Raw genomic sequence first — 22,156 nt, 5'->3', positions numbered from 1 at the left:
GGCTTGACAATATGACAAAAACTTGTGTGAAACGATCTCACGGGTCGTATTTTGTGAGACAGATCTCTTATTTCGGTCATCCATGAAAAAATATTATTTTTTATGCTAAGATTATTATTTTTTATTGTGAATATCGGTATGGTTGACCCGTCACACAGATAAAGATTCGTGAGACCGTCTCACAAGAGACCTACCCTTACAATATAGTCCTAAACGATTTATAGAATGTGAAGAAGCAGAAAAAAAATAAAAAATATGTATTATTTAAAAATAAAAGTAAAAGGTAGATAAAATTTTAAGATAGAATTTTAGTAAATAAGTTATTATAATATTAATTTTTAATAAAATATAAAAAATATTCTTGCTAGAAATATAATTTCATAGTGTATTGTCAAAATGTAAATAGTAATTTTGGATTGTAAAAAAATAACGAGGATAAAAGTGTTTAGAAAGATTTCAAATTATTTACAAAAATCAATTTCGAAGAATCGGAATAAGAATGAGACCAAATTCTGGATTTGAATTAAATTAAGGATTAAAAAACCCATAAAAATGGTTTTTAAAGTAAAAATTGAAAAATCATTTTTTTCCAAAGAATTTAGAGTATGTCTTTTGTGAGACGATCTCACAAATATTTATCCTGTGAGACGGGTCAACCCTACCAATATTCATATTAAAAAGTAATAATCTTAGCATAAAAAATAATATTTTTTCATGGATGACCCAAATAAGATATCTGTATCACAAAATACGACCCGTGAGACCGTCTCACACAATTTTTTGTCAAGATTTTAAATACTCTCTTAAATGTTATTTAAATCCTAAGGTCATTCGACCTTGAAAGCTCACTTATGGCAATTACTCAAATTCGATAGCATTTTCTATAATTTCTTCTTAATTATTTAATGATATTTTATTGATATAAATTTATGATAAACACAATGAATTTTTAAAGCACCAATCTTCAAATAAAAAGTCTGGTTTACACAGTTTGAAGTTAATAAATTTAATTTATTATTGTCATTGAAACGCATAGTCAAAGCTCTTTTTCCCATCCCCCCTCTTTTGCATAGTTCCAACTTATGATTATGATTTTTTTTTTAAATCATACTCAAAGCATTGGGAGGACTCGAACCTGATCCATTACAAAGAAAAACAAAGTGAGACCATTGGAGCTAAAGCTCGGTTTCACTTATGATTATGATTTACATGTACGTAAATTGTTAATGTCAATAAATAACCAAATGATAATTTTTTGGTTTTTAAAAAATTTCATAATATTTTCATTACAAATATATATGGAATAATAAGTGGACAAAAATATCAGTCATCAATCTTTACAAATATGGCATCAAGTATATCCAACTCATATGGGCTAGTCTGTGTTATATTATTAGTAACTTTCTGTATATTTTAATATCACTAGATAAATTCACATGCGTTGCACGTAGAGAAATAGAGATAATTTGTATATAATAATCTTATTTAAACATGTTGGAATTATTTTTGCAATAAGAATAACTATTAATAGATTAATAAATAATTATTTGGTAACAAATAAAATCATGACATTTTCTTGTCTTTGATTTGAAGACCCCCTGAAATCTTTTTGTACCCATCGATTTTTATATTCTTAGCTCTTTTTTTGTAGGCGTCAATTGGTTCGTCATCTCGAATCTCTATTTCATCTTCATCTTCATGGATCTTTATGTTTCTGTTGATGCTTAATTCATTTGACTTTTCTACCTTTGGCGGTACATTGCTTTGTTTAGTTTGCTTGATAATCTTCCGAGATCTCTGTTTCCTGATATTGACATTTGTTGTTGGATAATTGTCATGTATCTCAATAGCTTTTTGCCACAATCTTTAACACTCCATCACGCATTTCTACTGAATTATCCAACTTGAACAAGAATGTGTGGAGCTTGGTTGACTTAATTAGCAAATCTTTATATGGGTTATTTGGTAAATTTTGCATTGCAAATTTTTATTGTTAGATTGAAAATCTAAATATTTTATTTATGTAGATATAAAATCATTTGTTTTTTTTTTTTTTATATCTGGTCATGAATTTGAATGAAATCTTCAATAGAACATCCAACAAAAGATGCCGCAACTTTTCCAAATAATGTTATTCTTACCGTCTCATTCCCATCTTCAATTGTGATTGTTATTCTATACCTGCAACATAAAGAAGTAAAGTAGTGATCATCTCTTTTTTTTTTACTAAACTTGGGTCGGGTATTGGTATTTTTTATTACCTTGGAATGATCTTAATTGGATAGTTGATGCAATTGGCACAACTTGCTTTGTTGTTTGTTTTTGTAGCAGCTTGGAAACAATGATCACATGTTTCATACCATGGAGTAGCTTTGTTTTCGATTTCCTTTATCTTGCTCCGTATCAAATGTAGTTGTTCTATGTAAAAATAAGAAGCATTTCGAATCTTGGTTTAATTTGAATGTTAGTTGTTAAAACTTTTAATATTTAGCATGGGCAAATTATCTGGTTTTTGTTTTGTATCATTTTAGTAATTAAAACTATTAAGATTCATAAATAGTAAATGCAGTACATCCGTCAACATAGCTCGGTTTTTTGTTACATCATCTAATGTCACTTGTTTGGCGTCTATGAGTGTCTTCGTAACTCAAAGTTCTTTTAACTTGTCTTGTTTTTGGTCTGCATCCAACCTACAAATTTATTATAAATAATAGTCTTTAATCATTCATATATTATAATAAACAAAATTTTCAGTGTTTTTATCTAGTTTCTAACATCATTTTATATATTTAAAAAGAAAGCTGTCATGCTAGAATAATTTTTGTGAATAAATAAGTAAGTTCATACAATTTATACAATGAAATGTATAACTCAAAAATACGAAGAGTTAGAAATTCAGAAATATGTACCATGTTTGTATTTTTTTGGTGATGTCACATAGTGGGTTAAAAATCATTGCAGTTGTAGGCGTAGTTTGTAAATGTTGTGCATCTGTTTCATTTTTTCGATTTACACCACACATTAGTCATTTTTGCTAAAAAAAAACATTTAGGAAATGAAGAAAGAAAGTTTGTTTTACAACATACTGAGAAATATGACTTCTATTTTCAGTTCGAAAAATTATTTATTCAAGATAAGGGAACTTACGCAGAACTTCTTTTGCATTCATGATATTGGCGAGTTCGTCAAATCCCTTGAATTTAAATGTTAGGTGTGACATCTTTAGCATCCGAGGTAGCTATGAAACTATGGTATTTTTTTTGTAAATTCAGCTCAAATTTGGGGTTGACATTTGAATATCTGGAGTCTATGCATTTGATAAGAGAGTTGTATATTGTATACAACTTATTGGTTTCCAATAACTTGCGAAAATATTAATTGACATTTGAGAAAATCAATCCATTAATCATTGTACCCTGTTTTTTGCAAAAAAAAAAAAAAAAAAATTAAGCAAGATTAATTTGATGGTAAAATACGTGAGTATGAATATTAAACTTGAGGCAAAAGTAAACTTATATATGTCTCTTTTAATTTTTTTTCAAAGTTAAAGAAATGAGCCTATGCTGAGAAATAATATTTTTTTATTACTATGATGGTGGAATTATGTTTTTACATAGTAAAACTTAGAAATATGAAATATAATAATTATCAAAAACAAAAAAGAAATATAAAGGCTAATTATTTTCATATGAAATATATAATATTACAAAATAAAATGAAATTATTTATTATCTAATTAAATTTTATTATTTTGTTGGTTTAGTTTTGACAAATATATCCGTACTTGAACAATATAAACTTTATTTTTAATATTTATATGCGAATAAAAAAATGATTTGCATCTCATTTTGATTCAATTTCTTTTCAAATTTTTCAGTTTGGATTTATGGTTTTTTCGAGTCACATTAAAAGTTAACATCCCTATATCAAAATCAGTTATTTGTTGATACATTTTGAACTATGTCGTATCTGATTTTTATAATGAAAACAAAAAATAAATATGTTGCACCTAAAATATTTTTCACATAGAAATGTTTTTGCTAACTAAAAATTTTAATTTTTTTTATCACTTTTTGTGCTTCATATATAAATTAATTTATATGTAAAATAATTAAATGAAGAATCAATTATTAATTTTTTAACAGTGGTTCAACGTTTATGAGACAAAAAATGGTAATATAAGATAATTTTAAATGATCGTACTCTATGTTAAATAAAAATATTATAAATTAGTTTGAACATCAAATTTGTTGAGGGAAAAATAATTTGGTAGATCTGATTTAGTTGATATTTTCTTGTAGAAACGGTAATTATCAAATTATAATTGAATGTTTTTTATGAAAAACTGGTTGAAAATAGTATTTTAATCAAATTGATTAAATAAACTAATTATTGTTTTTTTCCATTTTTTATGTAATTATTGTGGAGTGTATATATAATTCGCGAATTTTTAAAGAACTATTAAAAGAATAAAATAAAATTTGTGATAATTTGTGTTATGCAGTTTTACATAAAAAGATACAATAATAAATCATCGCTGTAAAATTTCAATTAATGAAGATGACATCGTTTCTAGAGTAGATTGTTCGAATGATAAAAATCATATGAACAGAAGATATCTACTTTTAAAACACAACTTTAATATCATATGTGTATGTAAGTTTTCAACTTCAGAAATCAAATTACTATTCTAATTTTTAAATTGTCATTTTCATTAACTAACAAAAAGTTTTTTTAATAAATTGTCGCTGAAAAAAATCAACGAAGTGTGGTATACAGAGTCAAAATGCATACTGCTTCCAACTTCCAAGTGATCATAATCGATCAAACATGTATAAAACATAATATAAGCATTGTGAAATGAAACATGAATCTATCATATCAATATTCCACCAAAGAATTGAACCAGAATATTAAAACTAAGCCCATCAAGCACTTCTCACAGAAGATTAATTCGATGGTAAAATTCGTGAGTATGATTGTGTTTGTAAATTTCAGAATACAAATAACTATAGGTACTATAACATATGTCACTGGAAATGTTTTTCTTTTTTTAGTGAAAAAGAAGTTGAGATGGTTAACAATTATTTACTGTTGTGCAACAATTTGATGATAAAAATGAGGTGATCAAATATGTATATATAAAAGTGAGTGAAAGAGAAAGTGTACATGCATGAAAATGAGTGAAAGAGTCAATTAAATAAATACAAAGATAACCAATTAAAGATGAGAAAAAAAATGATACAAATTTAATGATGACAACTAATTAATGAGGACAATAGAGTAAAATCACAATTCAATCCATATATTTATATAGATATAGATTAGATTAGTCGAGTTTTTTGTATTTTTAGTGAAAATTGACTCACATGTTGATGATCTAAAACCTAAAATTTCATATAATAAGTTGAAAAATAATCTGGGTATGAGGTAGATTAATCCGACGCATAGATCATTCGATGTTACAATTTATTAATTAAATTTAAACGATACAATATGTGAAAAATGTTTATCATGAAATGCATGAATGTCAAGTAAACTTTGTATGCAACTTATACATGAGTACATCCTATGTATTCTGATAAATTCATTATCTTTTGTTCATGAAATTATATTCATTTTCTTTAGGATTACCAAAGGAGAAACTCAAAGTTTAAAACCCCAAGAAAGGTGGTCAAAGCTCAAATGGCACACAAATTTTTTGTTAATTCAAGAAACTAGTCTCCCTCCCTCTCTCTCAACAAAGAACAGGCTGGAAGTATCCAAAAAAAACTGACCCCGCTACCATTATTGTCAGTTAATGCTTAATAATACAGCCTCGAACAAAACATGAGCGTTTGTGTTTCTCCACAAGTCATCCAAATCAAATTCAACGAAAATAAAGTATTGAATTTGTTCATAAAATGGAAAAAAAGTAGAATTTGAAAAAAAAGGAGAATGTAAAAGACTAAAAGCAGAACAAGAAAGGTGGTGGCGTTTCTTTCTCTTTTACCCCTGCAATTCTCTTTTCTTGTAGCCTCTGCTAAGAATCTTTCCTAGCTTTTGTGCTCTCTTTCTCGGTCCCGTTCTTGTTCTTGTTTCTTGCTTTTTCGGGTTCCAATAGCTTATGTTTTTTCTTCCCATTTATGCAGCTGTAATCAGTTAATCTTGCATTGATCATTGAAAATTCGCTTGTTCCACCTTCTGGGCTCTGCTGATAAGGCCTAAAGATACTGTCTTCGTTGAACTGTTATTCTAAGTTGTAAAAGTTTTAGTATAGTGGATCAACTGTCGACGACCTCCTACCTTGTTGGAATTCTCTTCTCTTCGATCAAATGGTTTGAAATTGAAATTTTACTGTATGTTGTGATCGCAAGTTGTAAGATTATCGAACTTCCTTTTGGCTTTATTATATTTACTTTCTTGAATCCTTTCGTTGTTGGGTTCTTGATTTCATGGGACTCTGTCATGGAAAACCCATCGAAACCCCACAAAATCTGTCTGAAAATCCAATAAATCCGGGTGAAAACAATGATCTTGTACTCAATTCCTCAACTGGGAAGACACCCACGTTCCCGTTTTACAGCCCAAGTCCATTTCGTAGCACCTACAAGGATTCCCCTGCTAATTCCGGTAGTGTCCTTTCAACTCCTCTGCGCTTTCTTAAGCGCCCATTTCCACCACCATCGCCAGCTAAGCACATTAAAGCTTTGCTGGCTCGAAGGCATGGCTCCATAAAGCCGAATGAAGCTACTATACCTGAAGGAAGTGAGTGTGAGATTATTGGGTTGGATAAAAATTTTGGGTTCTCTAAGAGTTTCACCAGCCACTTTGACCTTGGTGAAGAGGTGGGGAGGGGACACTTTGGGTACACTTGTTCAGCTAAGGGAAAGAAGGGTAGCTTGAAAGGACTGGAAGTGGCTGTTAAAATTATCCCTAAATCGAAGGTCCAGTTGTTTATTAGCTCAGAGTTTATACCATGCAATTGGTTTTGCTTAGTCCATAGTAGTTTGTTGTTAAAGTGAAAAATGTTCTTATTGTGAATTGCATCTGTCACTGATCTTGTTTAATCTCTCTGTTAGTTTTAGTTTTTGTGTTTAATATGAAAAATGTGCTTATTGTGAACCACATCCTTGCTTTCTGTATCTTCAGTGTGTGATTGAGATATTATGAATCTTACAATCAATTGTAAAGTGTATGAAGCATCTCATTGGGCGAGTATGTAGCTTATAGTTATTTTATGGCTTAGGTTTGTGGCTGTTGATGAGATTGGTCTTCATTTGAATGCCAGAAATGGTTTTAATAGTTTGTGATTGTTATAAATTTTCAAGTTGAGTTTTTTCTAATTTTAACCCTACTAGATTGTTTGGCTGGTATATCCACTATTTTACACGGGAATCTTGTGGTTTATTGGCTCCATTGCTGATTTCTTTAAGATCATATCATGATTTTTAGTTCTGACTGCACTTTTGGTTTATTGTTACTGAATAAATGCAAAGTTAGTCATGCTGTTATTATTATGAAATATGATAATATTTTGGTGCAGATGGCGACAGCCATTGCCATAGAGGATGCCAGAAGAGAAATCAAGATACTACGTGCGCTAACAGGACATAAAAACCTTGTGCAATTCTATGATGCTTATGAGGATGAAGAAAATGTCTATGTGGTGATGGAGTAAGTTTGAACTATAGAATGTTGCAACCTTAGCAGCTAAAAATATGACAAAATCTGATCATGAAATCCAAGGAATCAAGTGGGGGGACCTCTTAAATAAGAATAGAGGCTTGAATAATGCAATCCGGATATCCATGGAGTGATCTAACATGTTACACAAAACAATATATTTAGAGATCATGTTTCTCACCTGTAAAACTCTTTTATTCCATTTTCAGGTTGTGCAAAGGAGGAGAGTTGCTGGATCACATACTTTCTAGGTATGCTTTTAATTTCTTATTCTATCCGCACTATGGGCTATCTTGCTTTGAAGTCTCATAAGTCATGACCCATTTGTTTGAAGCAGGGGTGGCAAGTACTCAGAAGACGATGCCAAAAGTGTGTTGGTGCAGATTTTAAGTGTGGTTGCATATTGCCATCTTCAAGGTGTAGTTCACCGTGATCTAAAGCCTGAGGTATGCTACAGATATCTGCCATTGTACTGTTTTGTTCCACTCCTTTGAGTACTCTGAAGATTTATTACTCTGAAGATTCATTCTTTTAAATTTGACAATGATCTTGATAGTCTGGTAAACTGTTGTCAAGAATGCATTTTTCCATTGAATTTACTCATTGATCATACTAATAGATTTTATAGCCTTCTCTATTCTCTAGAATTCATCAAATACAATTAATGCTTTTTCATATTTTTTTCAAAACATGATCTGTCTCATCGAAATGTTAACTGCCAAATGGCTTCTTTTTAATGACCTTGATATCTCTTGCTGCTCTAGAATTTTCTCTTCACTTCGAAAGATGAGCATTCCCCTTTGAAGGCCATAGACTTTGGACTCTCTGACTATGTAAAGCCAGGTTCAGTCTGGTTTTGTTTACTCTCCGTCTCCTCTTTTATTATGATGAAGTCAGTGTGAGTGAGTGTATATTATTTGGCAGATGAAAGGCTGAATGATATTGTTGGAAGTGCTTACTATGTGGCACCTGAAGTTTTGCATAGATCTTATGGAACGGAGGCTGATATGTGGAGTATTGGTGTCATTGCTTATATTCTTCTCTGTGGAAGCAGGCCATTCTGGTCGAGAACAGAATCTGGAATCTTCCGAGCTGTTCTAAAGGCTGATCCGAGTTTTGATGAAGCTCCATGGCCTTCATTGTCTTCTGATGCCGTAGATTTTGTGAAGGGATTATTGAACAAAGATTACCGTAAAAGACTAACTGCTGCTCAGGCTCTTGGTAAGTAGTTGGATAAGGTTGATCATAAAACTTATGGTTTGTAGCCCAGCATGATCACCAAAATTTTGCATCTAATAATGTAATGATATAGATATCTTTAACTTACCTTTTCATCGAGTTCATCAATAAAAGTTGTAGAATGCTCTAATGCTTTTGTTGTGCCTAGGTCATCCATGGCTGGTTGGTCATCAAGATGTGAAGATCACTTTGGATATGATAATATATAAGCTTGTAAAAGCTTACATATGCTCATCTTCTCTGAGAAAGGCGGCTTTAAGGGTATGCATATCTTTGCTGTCAAGTACTGAATAATACTAGAAGAAGAATTTAACCTGGTCTATTGCATTGCATGACATTACACATTTACCTGATCACTTTTTTCCCTTTCCCTTGTGATGAACTACAACAAGAGGAACTAATAATCTGTATGCATAATGAAAGTTAAGACCAAACCAAACTAAGCAAATCATGTAACGGAGAACACTGAAGTCAACTCAACTCACTAAAGGTTATTTCATACTTGCTAGATGCCTATCTCAGCTATGGATGATGGTCTGTTCTGTCACTCTGCTCGCTAAAAGGCATTTTTCTTGTCGAACCATGAAATGCCACAATGGTTTTTATAGTTCATTGTAAATGGTTATGGATCTGATTTTATTTTAATATTCTATGGCAGCACTTGTTCTTGCTCTTTATTAGTTTTCTCGTCTAAGCCTACATCACAGTCACATGCGTTCATGTCCAGACAATCGCTATATTCCTTGATACTAAATCTTTATCAGTCACTACCTTCCCCAATTCATATATATCTGCAGTTCTTGATTTAGGATCTCTTAATGTGTTGATAAATTTTCGATAGATTCTTCCTTCGCTACCCTGATGCCGAAGTTGCCAAAAAGAATTATAATCTATGAATGTTCTATTATTTGTCTTCAGATAATTGTCCCCCCTTGTTTTCATCACACTCTTCATACTATCTGATTCACCATTTGGCAGGCTCTTGCAAGAACTTTGAGTATACAACAGTTAGCCTATCTACGAGAGCAGTTCACGTTATTAGGGCCAAACAAAAGTGGACTGATCTCCATAACGTGTTTCAAAACTGTCAGCATTCTCGCTCTCTCTTTTCAACTTTTAGTTTTAATTTATTTCTTCGCCAATGTAATCAATTACTCTGCAGGCTATAACAAAGTATTCGACCGATGCAATGAAAGATTCACGGGTCATCGACTATGTAAACCTGGTAAAAGTTTTAGAAATCTGTCTTTTTTTACATTCTTTTAGTATTTGATGATTCATAACTTAGCAGTATAGTTTCGTCATGTGTTGTGTAGGTGAGTTCTCTTCGATATAGAAAGTTGGATTTCGAAGAATTCTGTGCTGCTGCAATAAGTGTTCATCAGTTGGAAGGAATGAACACCTGGGAGCAAAATGCACGTAATGGCTATGAATTCTTTGAGAAAGATGGAAACCGGCCTATGATGATAGAGGAGCTTGCCACGGTATGTCTCTCCCTCCTCTTTATTAGGCCTTAAACCCTAGAGAAGATTCCAAATAAAAAAACTAGCTCTCAGAATGCAAGTACCCTGGAGCTTAAGATTATAATTTCTTATGAAGCCGGAGTAGGATTGTATCGCTATTGAAATTGTGAAGGGTACGACATGCATGTATCAATAACTAAAGTGAAAAAATCATTTATTACCCTTCAAGCCTCAAGGTGTGGATTTTGAGAGACTTGAGATTTTCTTGGCATACTAGATTGGTTAAAACGTGTTCAAGATCCTCATTATGGCGTCTCTTTCGTCTACTCTCTAAATTTTATATCCGCTAATCTGGTATTTTATAGGAACTTGGACTCAGTCCATCTGTTCCTATTCATGTAGTTCTGCAGGATTGGATAAGGCACACAGATGGGAAGCTCAGCTTCTTGGGATTCGTTAGACTTCTACACGGAGTTTCTTCTCGTACATTTCAGAAGGTGTAAAATACAGTCACCATCCTTTTTGGATAGCAGGCTATTCTACTTGAGAAAGATTTGTCTTCTCGATCAAGTGATGACTTGTTGAAGCTGCAGTCTTTCGCAGCGAATTTGTAGTTTGGGATAAAAGCTCTGCTGCTAGTTTTTTATGATGGTCACTCTTATGTTACATCGAAGCTGTTCTTTGTATTTTGTCTCTTCCAATATTGCTGCCATCGAGTTGAGGATTGTACAGATGAGACAAGATCACAAAATGCGTTTTTTTAAGGCCATGAAACAGCTGAAAGCTGCAAATGTTTATCTACCGTTCTATTTTTGCACTTGATAACGCATTACCTGCGAAAAGGTTTTTAAAATGGAGAGTTTCATCTACTCAAAATCATTTTTATACAGAAAACATGTGACAGAATTTTTTAGACATTTGAATGATATTGACGATTTACCCCAGCCACTTGGATGTGTGTGAAAAACATGTGATAAATTTTCCATCCTGTTATTTACATGTCACAACTATTTTATGTTTCTTACATGAAGATGATAAGTTATACATCGCTGTTGTGATTTATTTACTTTAAAACTCAAAGGAGTCATAACCGTACAAGTCACTCGACAGTAAAATTCTATCTCGTTGAGAGGAATCAGTATGAAGTTTTCTGGTGGACAGAAATCCCGTTTTCTGGTGGACAGAAATCCCGGGAAAATGACTGAATGGATGCTTTCATGCATTCTCTGGAAGGGCCTGGTTGAAGAGTCGAATCGATAACACCTAAACAAACGCGTATCACAAGCATCTGTACACAACCTCGGGTCTCTACATTAGAAGTATATGCTTAATTGTCTAAACAAAAGACCATAGCGAACCCTGATGGAGAAAAAATAATTGCCGGGTCTCGACTGTTTCTCAAGAAAGATGATCACACTTTGGAAAGAGCCTCGCAATTCAAAGCCGAGTTTAGAGGATATCCATCTTTTACGTTGAACCGACTTCCAGTTTTCTAATGTCAAAACTACTTGGCTGCTCAACTTGTGTGTGGGTCGAGAAGGATGTTGGTTGCTGCATTAACGTCGTTCCTAGCACGTATTAGAGCTTGCCTTGCTGAGTTCCTTTCGAATCCCATTGAAACCAGTGTAACAATGGAGTCCTCGGGTGGTTCCAACATGGATGACGCGGGAGCAGGAGCTGGATAATTTCCCTGAAGCCAAAGAAACAAAAAGGTTGCTCAACACGGTATGAACAGCCACAATAGAATTAGATTCTTTGTGTGCCACATGGAATAGCAATTTATACAGGGGTTATACACTCGCATGCACAAGAAACAAGAGATCCATGAATTCATAATTGACTCTTTTTTTTTATATATACAAAATCGACTGTGTTGCACTAGATAAAAGTTAACTTGAGACATTTAGGTTGCTTTTGTACTTAGTTATTTGACATCAATAACTTAAAAGCTATACATTTCAAATTCACAATTGTTTGAATGCTTATTATATGGGGTAGTTTTGAATTCATACTCTCTAAATTTTACCTCTTACATGAAGAAATGTAATAAAATTCAAATGCGCCCATTATATTAACGTCTTTTTAGTTTCAAGTTTCAAATACTTTTGTCTAATAAGTTCCTCCATCCAAATCAAATCCTTCAATCTATAGCTTGATGTTAAACGTCTTCAGCGCAAGACAAACAATGTAAAGAGTGTAACGTGGGGAAATTCATCCAAATTTGTAAAAAAACTTGCCTGCATCTGGCGAGAATCGGACGATGGTGCATTTCCCAGAATGTTCCTAGGTGATACCGTGGGGGTTGTGTTTCCAATAGATGGCCAAGAGAGTCTTGAGAAGAAGTAAGCAACAAAATCTGGTAACTGAAATGGAAATTGCAGAAGCTAGTCAGGCATAGATTCATCTGGTACATGAACTTTCGGTATAGACTTGCTAACTTGACGCCAAGGCCTAAAAGTATTTCACAGGACAACAAAAGAGAATAATTATATATAGAGGCCTAAGTTCCCTAGTTATTCAGCCTCAGAAATTGCAAGTACAGGGCATTACTCTCAGTGAACTAGTCAGGTATGCGATGTTTGAACATTTAACTTGCCAGACAGTATATAAAAAGAATCGATGAAATAGATTAAACTATTAAAATGTAAATCAAGTTGCATAATAGTACATATGAAAAAACTTGAATACCTGTTAAGGTGTAAAGTTGAAAAGGCCATGCATCTTAAGCAAATGAAAACCATAGTCACAGAACAATCTTAGACATTTCATTTAAATCATAAACCTTGAACGGACCTTACCTACATATTATTTTGTCAACCATATCTGAATTTCAAATCAACCACCATTAACATCATATTACACCAGTCAATAGTTATGCGATGTTTCAATCTCATTGTTTTCACCATGCTAGCAATTTTGAAAGCCCATTTAACATGTTCTTCACGGAACAAGGATGCCAATTCTTATTGAGGAAAATGTAAGCTGAAGTGGCCGGCCATAAAGTGAAAGCATAAATTAGGCACTACCTTTATTCTACGTGTATGGAACACATTTGAGCGGTACAAGGAACCTGCTATAATACCACAGATCCCTGGTAGCATAGATCTTTTCCACGATGACAAGAGGAGCTGCAAGATAGCAAATTTAGCATAAATAGTAAGTATAAAAAAAGGCAACAAAATAAAATGAATATACCAGTACCTCAACTCAAGAAACCAAAAAACAATAATAAACAAATCAAAACAAAGGCCATATCCACAATTTGTTTAATTACCTGAAGACCAGCCAAATATATAAAAGTCTTGTCAGAAAAGTTGAGACTAAACACGCGAAATCGAGTTGACACTGGAATGTCGAAATAGAAAGGTACAAATGAAGAAAAAATAAGGCCATATGGTCCTGACGTGAGTATATTCAAGGAAGGATCTGCCATGAAAAAAAAAGCAGCCGATGGATTAGAATAAGACTACTCATTTACACATAAGAAGAAAAAAGAAACATAATTCAGATAAATGTCATTTCATTAAAGTAAAAATAAATTGCAGAACCATACAAAAAACATTCTCTAGACAGAAAAATGGACACAACAAAAAACAATTTTAGAAATACTGAATGCACAACTTATGTAATAGAAGTAAAGTACCAGCTAATCAAATAATGCTAAACCAATAAACAAAAGGAAAACCCTGAATATTCCAAAAGAAAGAGAAAAAGAGCCAATTTTTTAGGGAACTGCAGCATACCTTTGAGTAACCATTGTGCAATGACTTCAAGAACTAAAGACACTATAGTAGAAAACAACACAAAGACCTGTGTGACAAGATGGACAGATAAAAGTTAACATCTTCATGAAAAGATGACAGCTGCTATGCCGACAACTATTAATATAATGATAAAAGCTGTCTATCGATATATTAGAGATAAGTGACAAATTTTCAAGCATAAATGCCACAATATTATTAATCATTAGTCCTATACATGACATGGAAAGTGACCAATCTGAATTTGCCAACAACAGGAAACACCATGGCTATTGGTAAAAACTTGAAGTTCAGGTCACTTTGCTAAAACCAAGCTTCCAAGTCTAACAAGGCAAAATTTTAAAGGTGTATACTGAAAACAGTAATCATTCACCCACACACACTTGGCCATCGAGAATATATCACTATTGCGCTTGAACATAGTCAACCTATGAAAGCTGAATGCATCATCATAAGTCACAAGTAAAATCTAAAATGACAAGGGATTCGCGAGGATCAACTATCTAATTTGACATTTAGATATATCATTCATATCTTTACAATATTAATAACTATATTATTAAGGAAGGGTGATATAAAATAACTACCTAGGTCTCTTGGCATGTTTTCTTTGTTCTTTGTAAAAACCCTTACAAATAGTTGTCTTTGATATTTTGATTTGATTTTCTTCAATTTTCTAAAATATAGCTTTCCTCCAACTAATAATATACCATATCAATTCATAATATTTAAGATTACTAAAAAATAATTATATATATCTATATTATATTATTAGGTAACATAATCATACAACTAACTTTGGTCATTAATGCACATCAAATTTTCTTTCCCAAAGTTTTCCTTCCCCACACTATTATACTTTTACTAGGAAAAAATAAATAAAAATTCAAACACAAATTTAAACAGAAACTACCCCAACAAAATTACACTATACAAAAGCATATATCGTATATAAAATTACACTTATTATATTAAACTCTATGAACAACATGCACCAAATATTGCTAATATGCATAAATGAATAGCCCTGGTAAGATTATATTTGTAGAATCTAGAATATATGGACCAATTAATGGACAAAAATTGCTCCAGCATAACATATTACAAGATTTGTAAAGTGAATCACATATACAGCAAGAGTACAAGTTGTTTAAGATGCTTGACAGCTCAATAAACCAATAATATCTCCTACATAGAACTTGACCTTGAACAAAAACTTACAGAATATTTATTAGATCCTATCTGCCTCTCAAACACACGGAAGTAATACAGCAGATAAATTCCAAAAACTAGCTCCGGCGTGGATGAGAAGCCAAAAACCGAAACTATCAGCTTCCATATTTGAAGTTTCTTAAAAATATCCTGCCCCAGGAGGGAAAAAATAGAGTCAACAAAAAATATGCAGGCATAGCGACAAACTGATTAATAACTAGAAATTATGTAACAAGAACACAACAATGCAACTTGCTTCTAATGCTCTAACACGGTAAATATTTCGGCCTCTAGGAATATATCAGTGACCAGACATATACAAAATATTTGATATCACAAATAAGCAAATGAAGATTTGAGACGCGCTTATTTAAGGTGCATCACGAATGGATGTGCACGGGTATTCCAGGAGCTGGTTCAGTTCTATGAAAAATATGCACGAGAAAAAATCAACAATGACACCTCATGGCAACAATATTTAGAGACTATTCTCTTTTATTAAATAAGAACAATCCTGTAACTAAAAAGTGGCAGATCTGAGCATGAGCCTCAAAAGGGGAAATATCAAAGTGATTTTGGCAGCTGGAGCGACATTATACACGACCCAAGTTATACCGATTATTACTTGGTGCATAACAGCGAAATATCAGAGGGGTCTAAATTCCAAAATCTGCAGTCCAGACTCCAGCATGACTAAGAAGTAAGGAAATATCATAAAAATTTTGCAATAAATAATCTACAATAATCAGATGCCGTTCAATCGTAAAGATAAAATTAGAAAAATACCAAAAAATGGAAAAGGTCAACAAGGAAACCCATAAAAAAATTCAAATAAAAAAACCCACCTAAGCTGAAAACCCTAGAATGCACTTTAAAAAGGGGGGAAAAACCCTAAAGCCACAAAACGAATCGAAACCTGGTAAGACAATGCGAGGTTTCTGTGACGACTTTGGATCCCAAATATAATTGTGAAAAGAACAGTAGCTATCACCGTCGTCCTTGTCAGTGGCGCATTGTCTTCAAAAAAAATAATAATAAATCATACCAACTATGAAAATCGAATCAAAAAATGCTCAAAAAAAAAAAAACGAGGGGGGGAAACGTACTGAAACCCGATGGGCCGCCGTTCATTTTCAGCCAAAAGTCGACCCTCTCCAAATTTGTCTAATATACCTACAAAAATTATGTAATCATGCCAATCATTACCTGTATGCTTGCCGATCTTTGTTCGGCCCTTTTCTCCAATTCTTCCCCTTCAGTATCGTCCTCCCCAACCTTCTCGTCTCCTAGTCGTCTGTACTTTATCGATGATTGGAAAAACAATTCGGGTCGACCCGTTTACGAGTTCGGGCTGGCCAATAATGATTCTTCTCGAGCAAAATTGATTTTGTATTTTTTTGGGATAATTTTTCAAAATAAATATATCATTGTATCCTATGAATTCTTATCAATATACATATTATTAAAAACTTCAACATATAATTTATTTTCTTAAAAAAAAAACTTCAACACATGTAATATTATAGGATTTTAAATAATACATATTTGAGCGTATTTTATTACTTATAAAAATTGATGTTACCTCATAAAATCGGAGTTGATGATAATTTTCAACTTCTAGTTTTTGTTTTAGCGTGGATTTAAATTCGCGTTTATTATCTATTGAGATAGATTTATGTCGATGTACCACACGAGTGTTGATTACAAATTTCTATATTTCATGAGTAAATTTTATTGTATTTTTAAAGAAGATTCCAAAATTTTAAATTAATATATATTTAATAACAATGCCTGATTTTTCTTTATATTAGGTGATATCTCTCTGTTATTCCAAGAAATGTATATTAATATAAGGTAAAATTTTGTGTGAGACGGTTTTAAGAGTCATATTTTGTTAGACAGATATCTTATTTGGGTTATCCATGAAAAAATATTATTTTTTATGCTAAGAGTATTAATTTTTATTGTAAATATCGGTAGAATTAATCCGTAGATAAAGATCTCACAGTATACATTATAACTTAGTTTTCGTGATTTCATTTTCATTAGGTCATCTTAGAATTTTACAAACTATAGGGACCACTTTGGCATTATTAACATATTAAGGGAGACCAGAGAAATTAGAAATTGGTACCCAGTAATTTCGCAAAGGGCCCCCCGAAGGCTTTAGCTAGGGCTTATCGGTGGGTTCTGGCCTGCACTTTATTTCAACTTAGCTAGTTCATTCTCACTCTTTCATATTTCTAGAATTGACATTGAGAGATCGATCAAGTAATTCGACAATCGGCATGTGGACACTCCGCAGAGCTTCTATTTGTCTCAAGTAATTGTTCTTTATCTGCGCCACTGTTGCGTGGGATTGCAGAAATTTTTAATTTTTTTACAGTACTGTGCTTTCTTTATTCATGGGAACTTGAAATCTTGAGTGAAGGAAAAAATCATAACTACCTACTTATTTATGTTTATTTTTGTTTCTTGCCATGCTTGCACTTTATGCTAGTTATGTGGGGGAATTGTTTTTTGGGTTTGAGCTGCAAGCATTGCAGCAATCTGTGTTTCAGTCAGTGAGTGAAAGAAATCGGAGAGAATTTAAATTTTTTTTTGGGATAAATGTTCTGGTTTGCTTTTATGTCTATACTGGCGATGATATCTCTGTGCTGGAGATTGATTATCATTAGCCCCACATTTCGCGATACGTATGTGCCTGCTTTCAGCTTCTCTTTGTCATTGTCAGCGCTACATGTTGTGGCATGCCATAATGCAAGTATTTCATCAATTTTCTGAGAAATTATGTGTGGAAGTGCGTGCTTAATAAGTAATTAGGTGTCAAATTGATCTGATAAAGTTCTATACTCTTAACAGTTGAACAAAAAAAGGGGTTTTTCCACCAGTATTATATTCGTCATATTCTGTGTTCTGATCTGTGGTCTTTGGATTATGGTTTTGACTAATCCGGTGACAATTGAATTTATATTGAGAGTTTTTTTTTTTTTAATGAGGAATTCTTGGAATAACCTGAAATAGATGTTGCTTGTTGGTTATCTTTTATCCCTTTTGTTATTACTCATATCAGAATTTTAATTTACTTTACTCTTTTGTAAATTCCGTAGGGTATGTGTCTTTGCCAATGAGACAATTAGGGATTTTTCTTTGGATAACTGTAATCAGTGATATAAATGAAGAACCATCTTTATCTGAACCACTTCTCTGTTTTGTTTTTGAAGAAAAAATTGTTGGGCCCCAAAGATGGGTTTTAATGTTTAGTGAACTTCTGGAAACTGTGGTGGTGAATATTTAAGAACAGTGGAATATATTTTGTCTATGTGTTTGTTACAGTTAAGGAAACTTTTGTGATGTTAGTTTTTGCATGGTAAAATGGGTTATATTGTTTTCGAGGTCATTTTATTGATATATATGTTCTTGCTATAGAAATAGAGGATTAAGTTATGGAGTCTCTCAAATTTGCTGCGTGACATCAGAAAACTCAACTCGACATTTGGAAAATTGTTATTCTGGTTTTGCTGAACCTCAAGAAAAGTTATTAGATGGGTTTCTATCTACTGCAAGATTCTACAACACTTCTACTTCTAAGTCGTATACAGAAATTCGTACTTTTTCTTCTCAAACTGGTCCAAAGTGTAATACAGAGGATGGCGACGAACTTGGAAGATGGTTTTTCTGATCTCGAAACTCCTCATGTTCTGGTTCAAGAAACTGTATCTGGTGATGAGAACAGTGATGGGCCAACCTCTGAGTCGGAGCTATCGGAAGAGGTAGATGCAGATGACATGCAAAAGGAGTTGGAGGTTTTACGTAGTGAGACTGGTGTTGGAGAAACAAAATCTACCAAAAAGAGAGCTACTTCAGCAATGACTAGAGTCATCCTAGCCACTGCCTCATCGATAAGCGAGATTTTGGATAAATGGGTTAAAGAAGGAAACAAAGTGACCCAAGCAGATGTCTCTTTATGCATGATTGAACTTCGGAAACGGCGACTGTTCGTCAGGGCCTTGCAGGTGGTTTTTATAATATTTCATTGCACTTTGATCATACTCATTACTTTTATCCTTCTATGCAATCTTGTTATCTAACAATAGCAACAATTATTTGGTGGCACCATTCTAATAGTGTTGTACAGTAGATTATTCCATATTAAAGGGAAGAAGGGTCCTTCACTTGTAGTAGGGATATGAGGTGACCATAGCTGGCTCTTCTTGAGCTTAGGATTTTCGAGCTCAACCTCTATGAATTATCACAAAATAAAATTATCATTAATTTTATATGTAAAGCTCATGAAAGTATGCACGAGCTCAACTTCTGTGTGGTCTGAGTTTGCAAATATGTTTATTAAAGGCTTTGTGAACCCAAGCTAAGCTTGTGTACTGGAACAGAAGTTTGAGGTTCTTTGTTTTTATCTCAACAACCTTAAACATGAGATCGATTGATTTACACCCTTAAGCGTGAATGATGCATATATATGCATTTATTGGAATAGAGTAGATTCAGTATGACACTCATTTTTACTGTCCTACACTGCAGCTGTCAGAATGGCTGGAGTCATCTAAGCATATTGATTTCATTGAGAGTAATTATGCTTCTCGCGTTGATCTAATTGCCAAAGTACGCGGTCTTCAAAATGCAGAGACATACATTGAGCAGATTCCTGACTCTTATCAAGGTGAATTAGTCTATCGTACTCTGCTGGCGAACTCTGTTTATCTGCTGAATACGAAGAAAACTGAGGATTTATTCAATAAAATGAAGAGTTTAGGATTACCTATTACCTGCTTTTCTTGCAATCAGTTGCTACTTCTATACAAGAAAACTGATAAGAAGAAAATTGCTGATGTTCTACTGTTAATGGAGAAAGAAAACATCAAGCCATCTCATTTTACTTACCAGGTTTTGATTGATGTGAAAGGGCAGTCTAGAGATATTTCTGGAATGGAACAAGTTGTTCAGACCATGAAAGCTGAAGGTGTGAAAGCTAGTACTCAACTTTTGGCATCCATTGCACGGCACTATGTCACTGCAGATTTAAAAGATAAGGCTGAGACGATATTGAAAGAAATTGAAGGAGACACTATAAAGGAAAATCCATGGGTTTCTCGATGGTTGCTCCCAATTTATGCTTCCCTTGGAAGGGAGGACGAAGTTGGGAGAATCTGGAAAGTTTGTGAATCCAATCCAAATTTTGATCAGTGTGTGGCAGCCATTGAAGCTTGGGGACAGCTGAAGAAAATCGATAATGCTGAAGCAGCTTTTGATAAAATGTTGGAAAAAGCCAAGAGACCCACCTCACAGCATTTTTCTGCTCTCCTAAGGGTGTATGCAAATCATAAGATGCTGGCGAAGGGGAAGGAACTCGTGAAGCGAATGGGAGAAACTGGTTGCACCATTGGGCCGCTCACTTGGGATGCTCTCGTGAAGCTTTATGTTGGAGCTGGAGAAGTTGAGAAAGCAGACTCTATTCTAGAAAAGGTTGTTAGTCAGAAAAGGGGCAGGCCCCTCTTTACTTCCTATTTCGCGATCATGGATGGGTATGCGAAGAAAGGTGACGTACACAATGCTGAGAAGCTCTTCCTAAAGATGAAACGGGCTGGGTATGTCCCAGGGCTCACCCAATATTATTCACTTCTTCAGGCTTACACAAAAGCCAAAGCTCCAGCTTATGGGTTCCGCGAGAGGATGAAGGCCGATAATGTTTTCCCTAACAAAGCATTGGCCATGCAGTTGGACCGAGCTAGCAAAGTTCAAAAGTCGACGCTATCCGCGTTGCTGGAATAAGCATATTTTACGGTTGTGATTCTTGGGTCTGTACTGGCTTGTAGACTACTGTGGTAGTTAATTTTTGGATTGAAAGTTATATTCTTGCTGTTTTGCTTCGAATTTTTCTCATGATTAAAGATAATGATTGTATTCAATTCAATTATATACTTACATTATAGGAACATGATAAATTTACTGACGAAGTTGAACTAGAAAAATGCTTCTTTTTAACTCGTAATGACAGCAACTATAAATGTCATTTTTAAGTATTTTGGAAACATGGAATTTCTAACTGGACATATACTTGATGGGATTTGGAAATGAAAAAAATCGAAGGATTTCATAAAATTTGAAAAAGAAAAATAATTTTTAATATTAAATTTGTATATATTTTGGAATTTGAATAAGATAAATAATTTTTAATATTAAATTTGTATTACGTATTCATAAAATCTTCCATCGTTCGGTTACTTTTTCTCCATTTTCTTATGGTGAACTTTATTTTTATTTTTTCCATTTCTTAAAACTATATTAATAAAAATAATATTCTTCTTTTCATATTTTTTTTTAAAAAAATTCTTCTGTATAGGTAAATGGTATAGGAGTATTTACATAAATATGATTAGTAACCAAGGTAATTTAACAAATAATTAATAATAAAAAAATTTCAAATATTAAACAATATTATTCTTAAAGTCAAATCAAATTCTTAAATAACAATTTGAATTTATATTTATAACCAAATAAAATTCTAAATCTATATATTTGAAATTTATTTCAGTTGTATTTGAATTAATGGCTATAACGGTTTAAATATGGACATAATACCGAAAATTTAATGACATGCATAGATAAAATACATGTTCGAATAAAGAAAAAGGCGAGGAAAAACCCAAAAAAAAAAAAAAAAAAACTAGAACACAACACTAAAAAAAAACTAGAACACATTAATTGGCCAATTGTGGATCTCACACCAGAAATCTCTCCGAATTTGTGTATATTATCACAACTCCTGTGGATATCTAAACTTGACATCTATTTGGGAGC

At 32.9% G+C, this 22,156-nt stretch overlaps 2 protein-coding genes and 1 pseudogene across 3 annotated transcripts; 2 read left to right on the top strand and 1 right to left on the bottom strand.

Moving 5' to 3' along the window:
* The first annotated feature begins 5,841 nt into the window (after positions 1 to 5,841).
* LOC142505241 (CDPK-related kinase 1-like) lies at positions 5,842 to 11,413 on the top strand. 2 transcript variants are annotated; one of them, XM_075618134.1, is made up of 11 exons: positions 5,842 to 6,926; positions 7,526 to 7,656; positions 7,875 to 7,916; positions 8,003 to 8,111; positions 8,430 to 8,508; positions 8,590 to 8,886; positions 9,053 to 9,165; positions 9,883 to 9,990; positions 10,067 to 10,129; positions 10,221 to 10,388; positions 10,733 to 11,413. In XM_075618134.1, exons 1-11 carry the CDS (start codon positions 6,435 to 6,437, stop codon positions 10,868 to 10,870), a joined length of 1,740 nt encoding a protein of 579 aa, XP_075474249.1. In that variant the 5' UTR covers positions 5,842 to 6,434; the 3' UTR covers positions 10,871 to 11,413. The 2 variants fall into 2 exon arrangements, with proteins under 2 accessions (XP_075474249.1, XP_075474251.1); XM_075618136.1 differs by having other exon boundaries at positions 5,847 to 5,967.
* A 152-nt stretch (positions 11,414 to 11,565) lies between these two features.
* LOC142505242 (rhomboid-like protein 20) lies at positions 11,566 to 16,717 on the bottom strand. The gene is made up of 8 exons (XM_075618137.1): positions 16,447 to 16,717; positions 16,257 to 16,357; positions 15,350 to 15,490; positions 14,111 to 14,177; positions 13,642 to 13,793; positions 13,394 to 13,495; positions 12,605 to 12,730; positions 11,566 to 12,057 (listed from the first exon to the last, which is right to left on the bottom strand). The coding sequence occupies exons 1-8, from the start codon at positions 16,469 to 16,471 to the stop codon at positions 11,884 to 11,886; spliced, it is 888 nt and encodes a 295-aa protein (XP_075474252.1). The 5' UTR covers positions 16,472 to 16,717; the 3' UTR covers positions 11,566 to 11,883.
* A 762-nt stretch (positions 16,718 to 17,479) lies between these two features.
* Positions 17,480 to 21,269, top strand: LOC142505314 (pentatricopeptide repeat-containing protein At1g80270, mitochondrial-like; annotated as a pseudogene).
* Positions 21,270 to 22,156: the final 887 nt, after the last annotated feature.

Source organism: Primulina tabacum, chromosome 10, assembly GCF_025594145.1.
Source record: "Primulina tabacum isolate GXHZ01 chromosome 10, ASM2559414v2, whole genome shotgun sequence".
NCBI classification, from domain to species: Eukaryota; Viridiplantae; Streptophyta; class Magnoliopsida; order Lamiales; family Gesneriaceae; genus Primulina; species Primulina tabacum.
The sequence above is the reverse complement of the archived record's forward strand: the minus strand, read 5'-3'. Positions and strand labels throughout refer to the sequence as shown.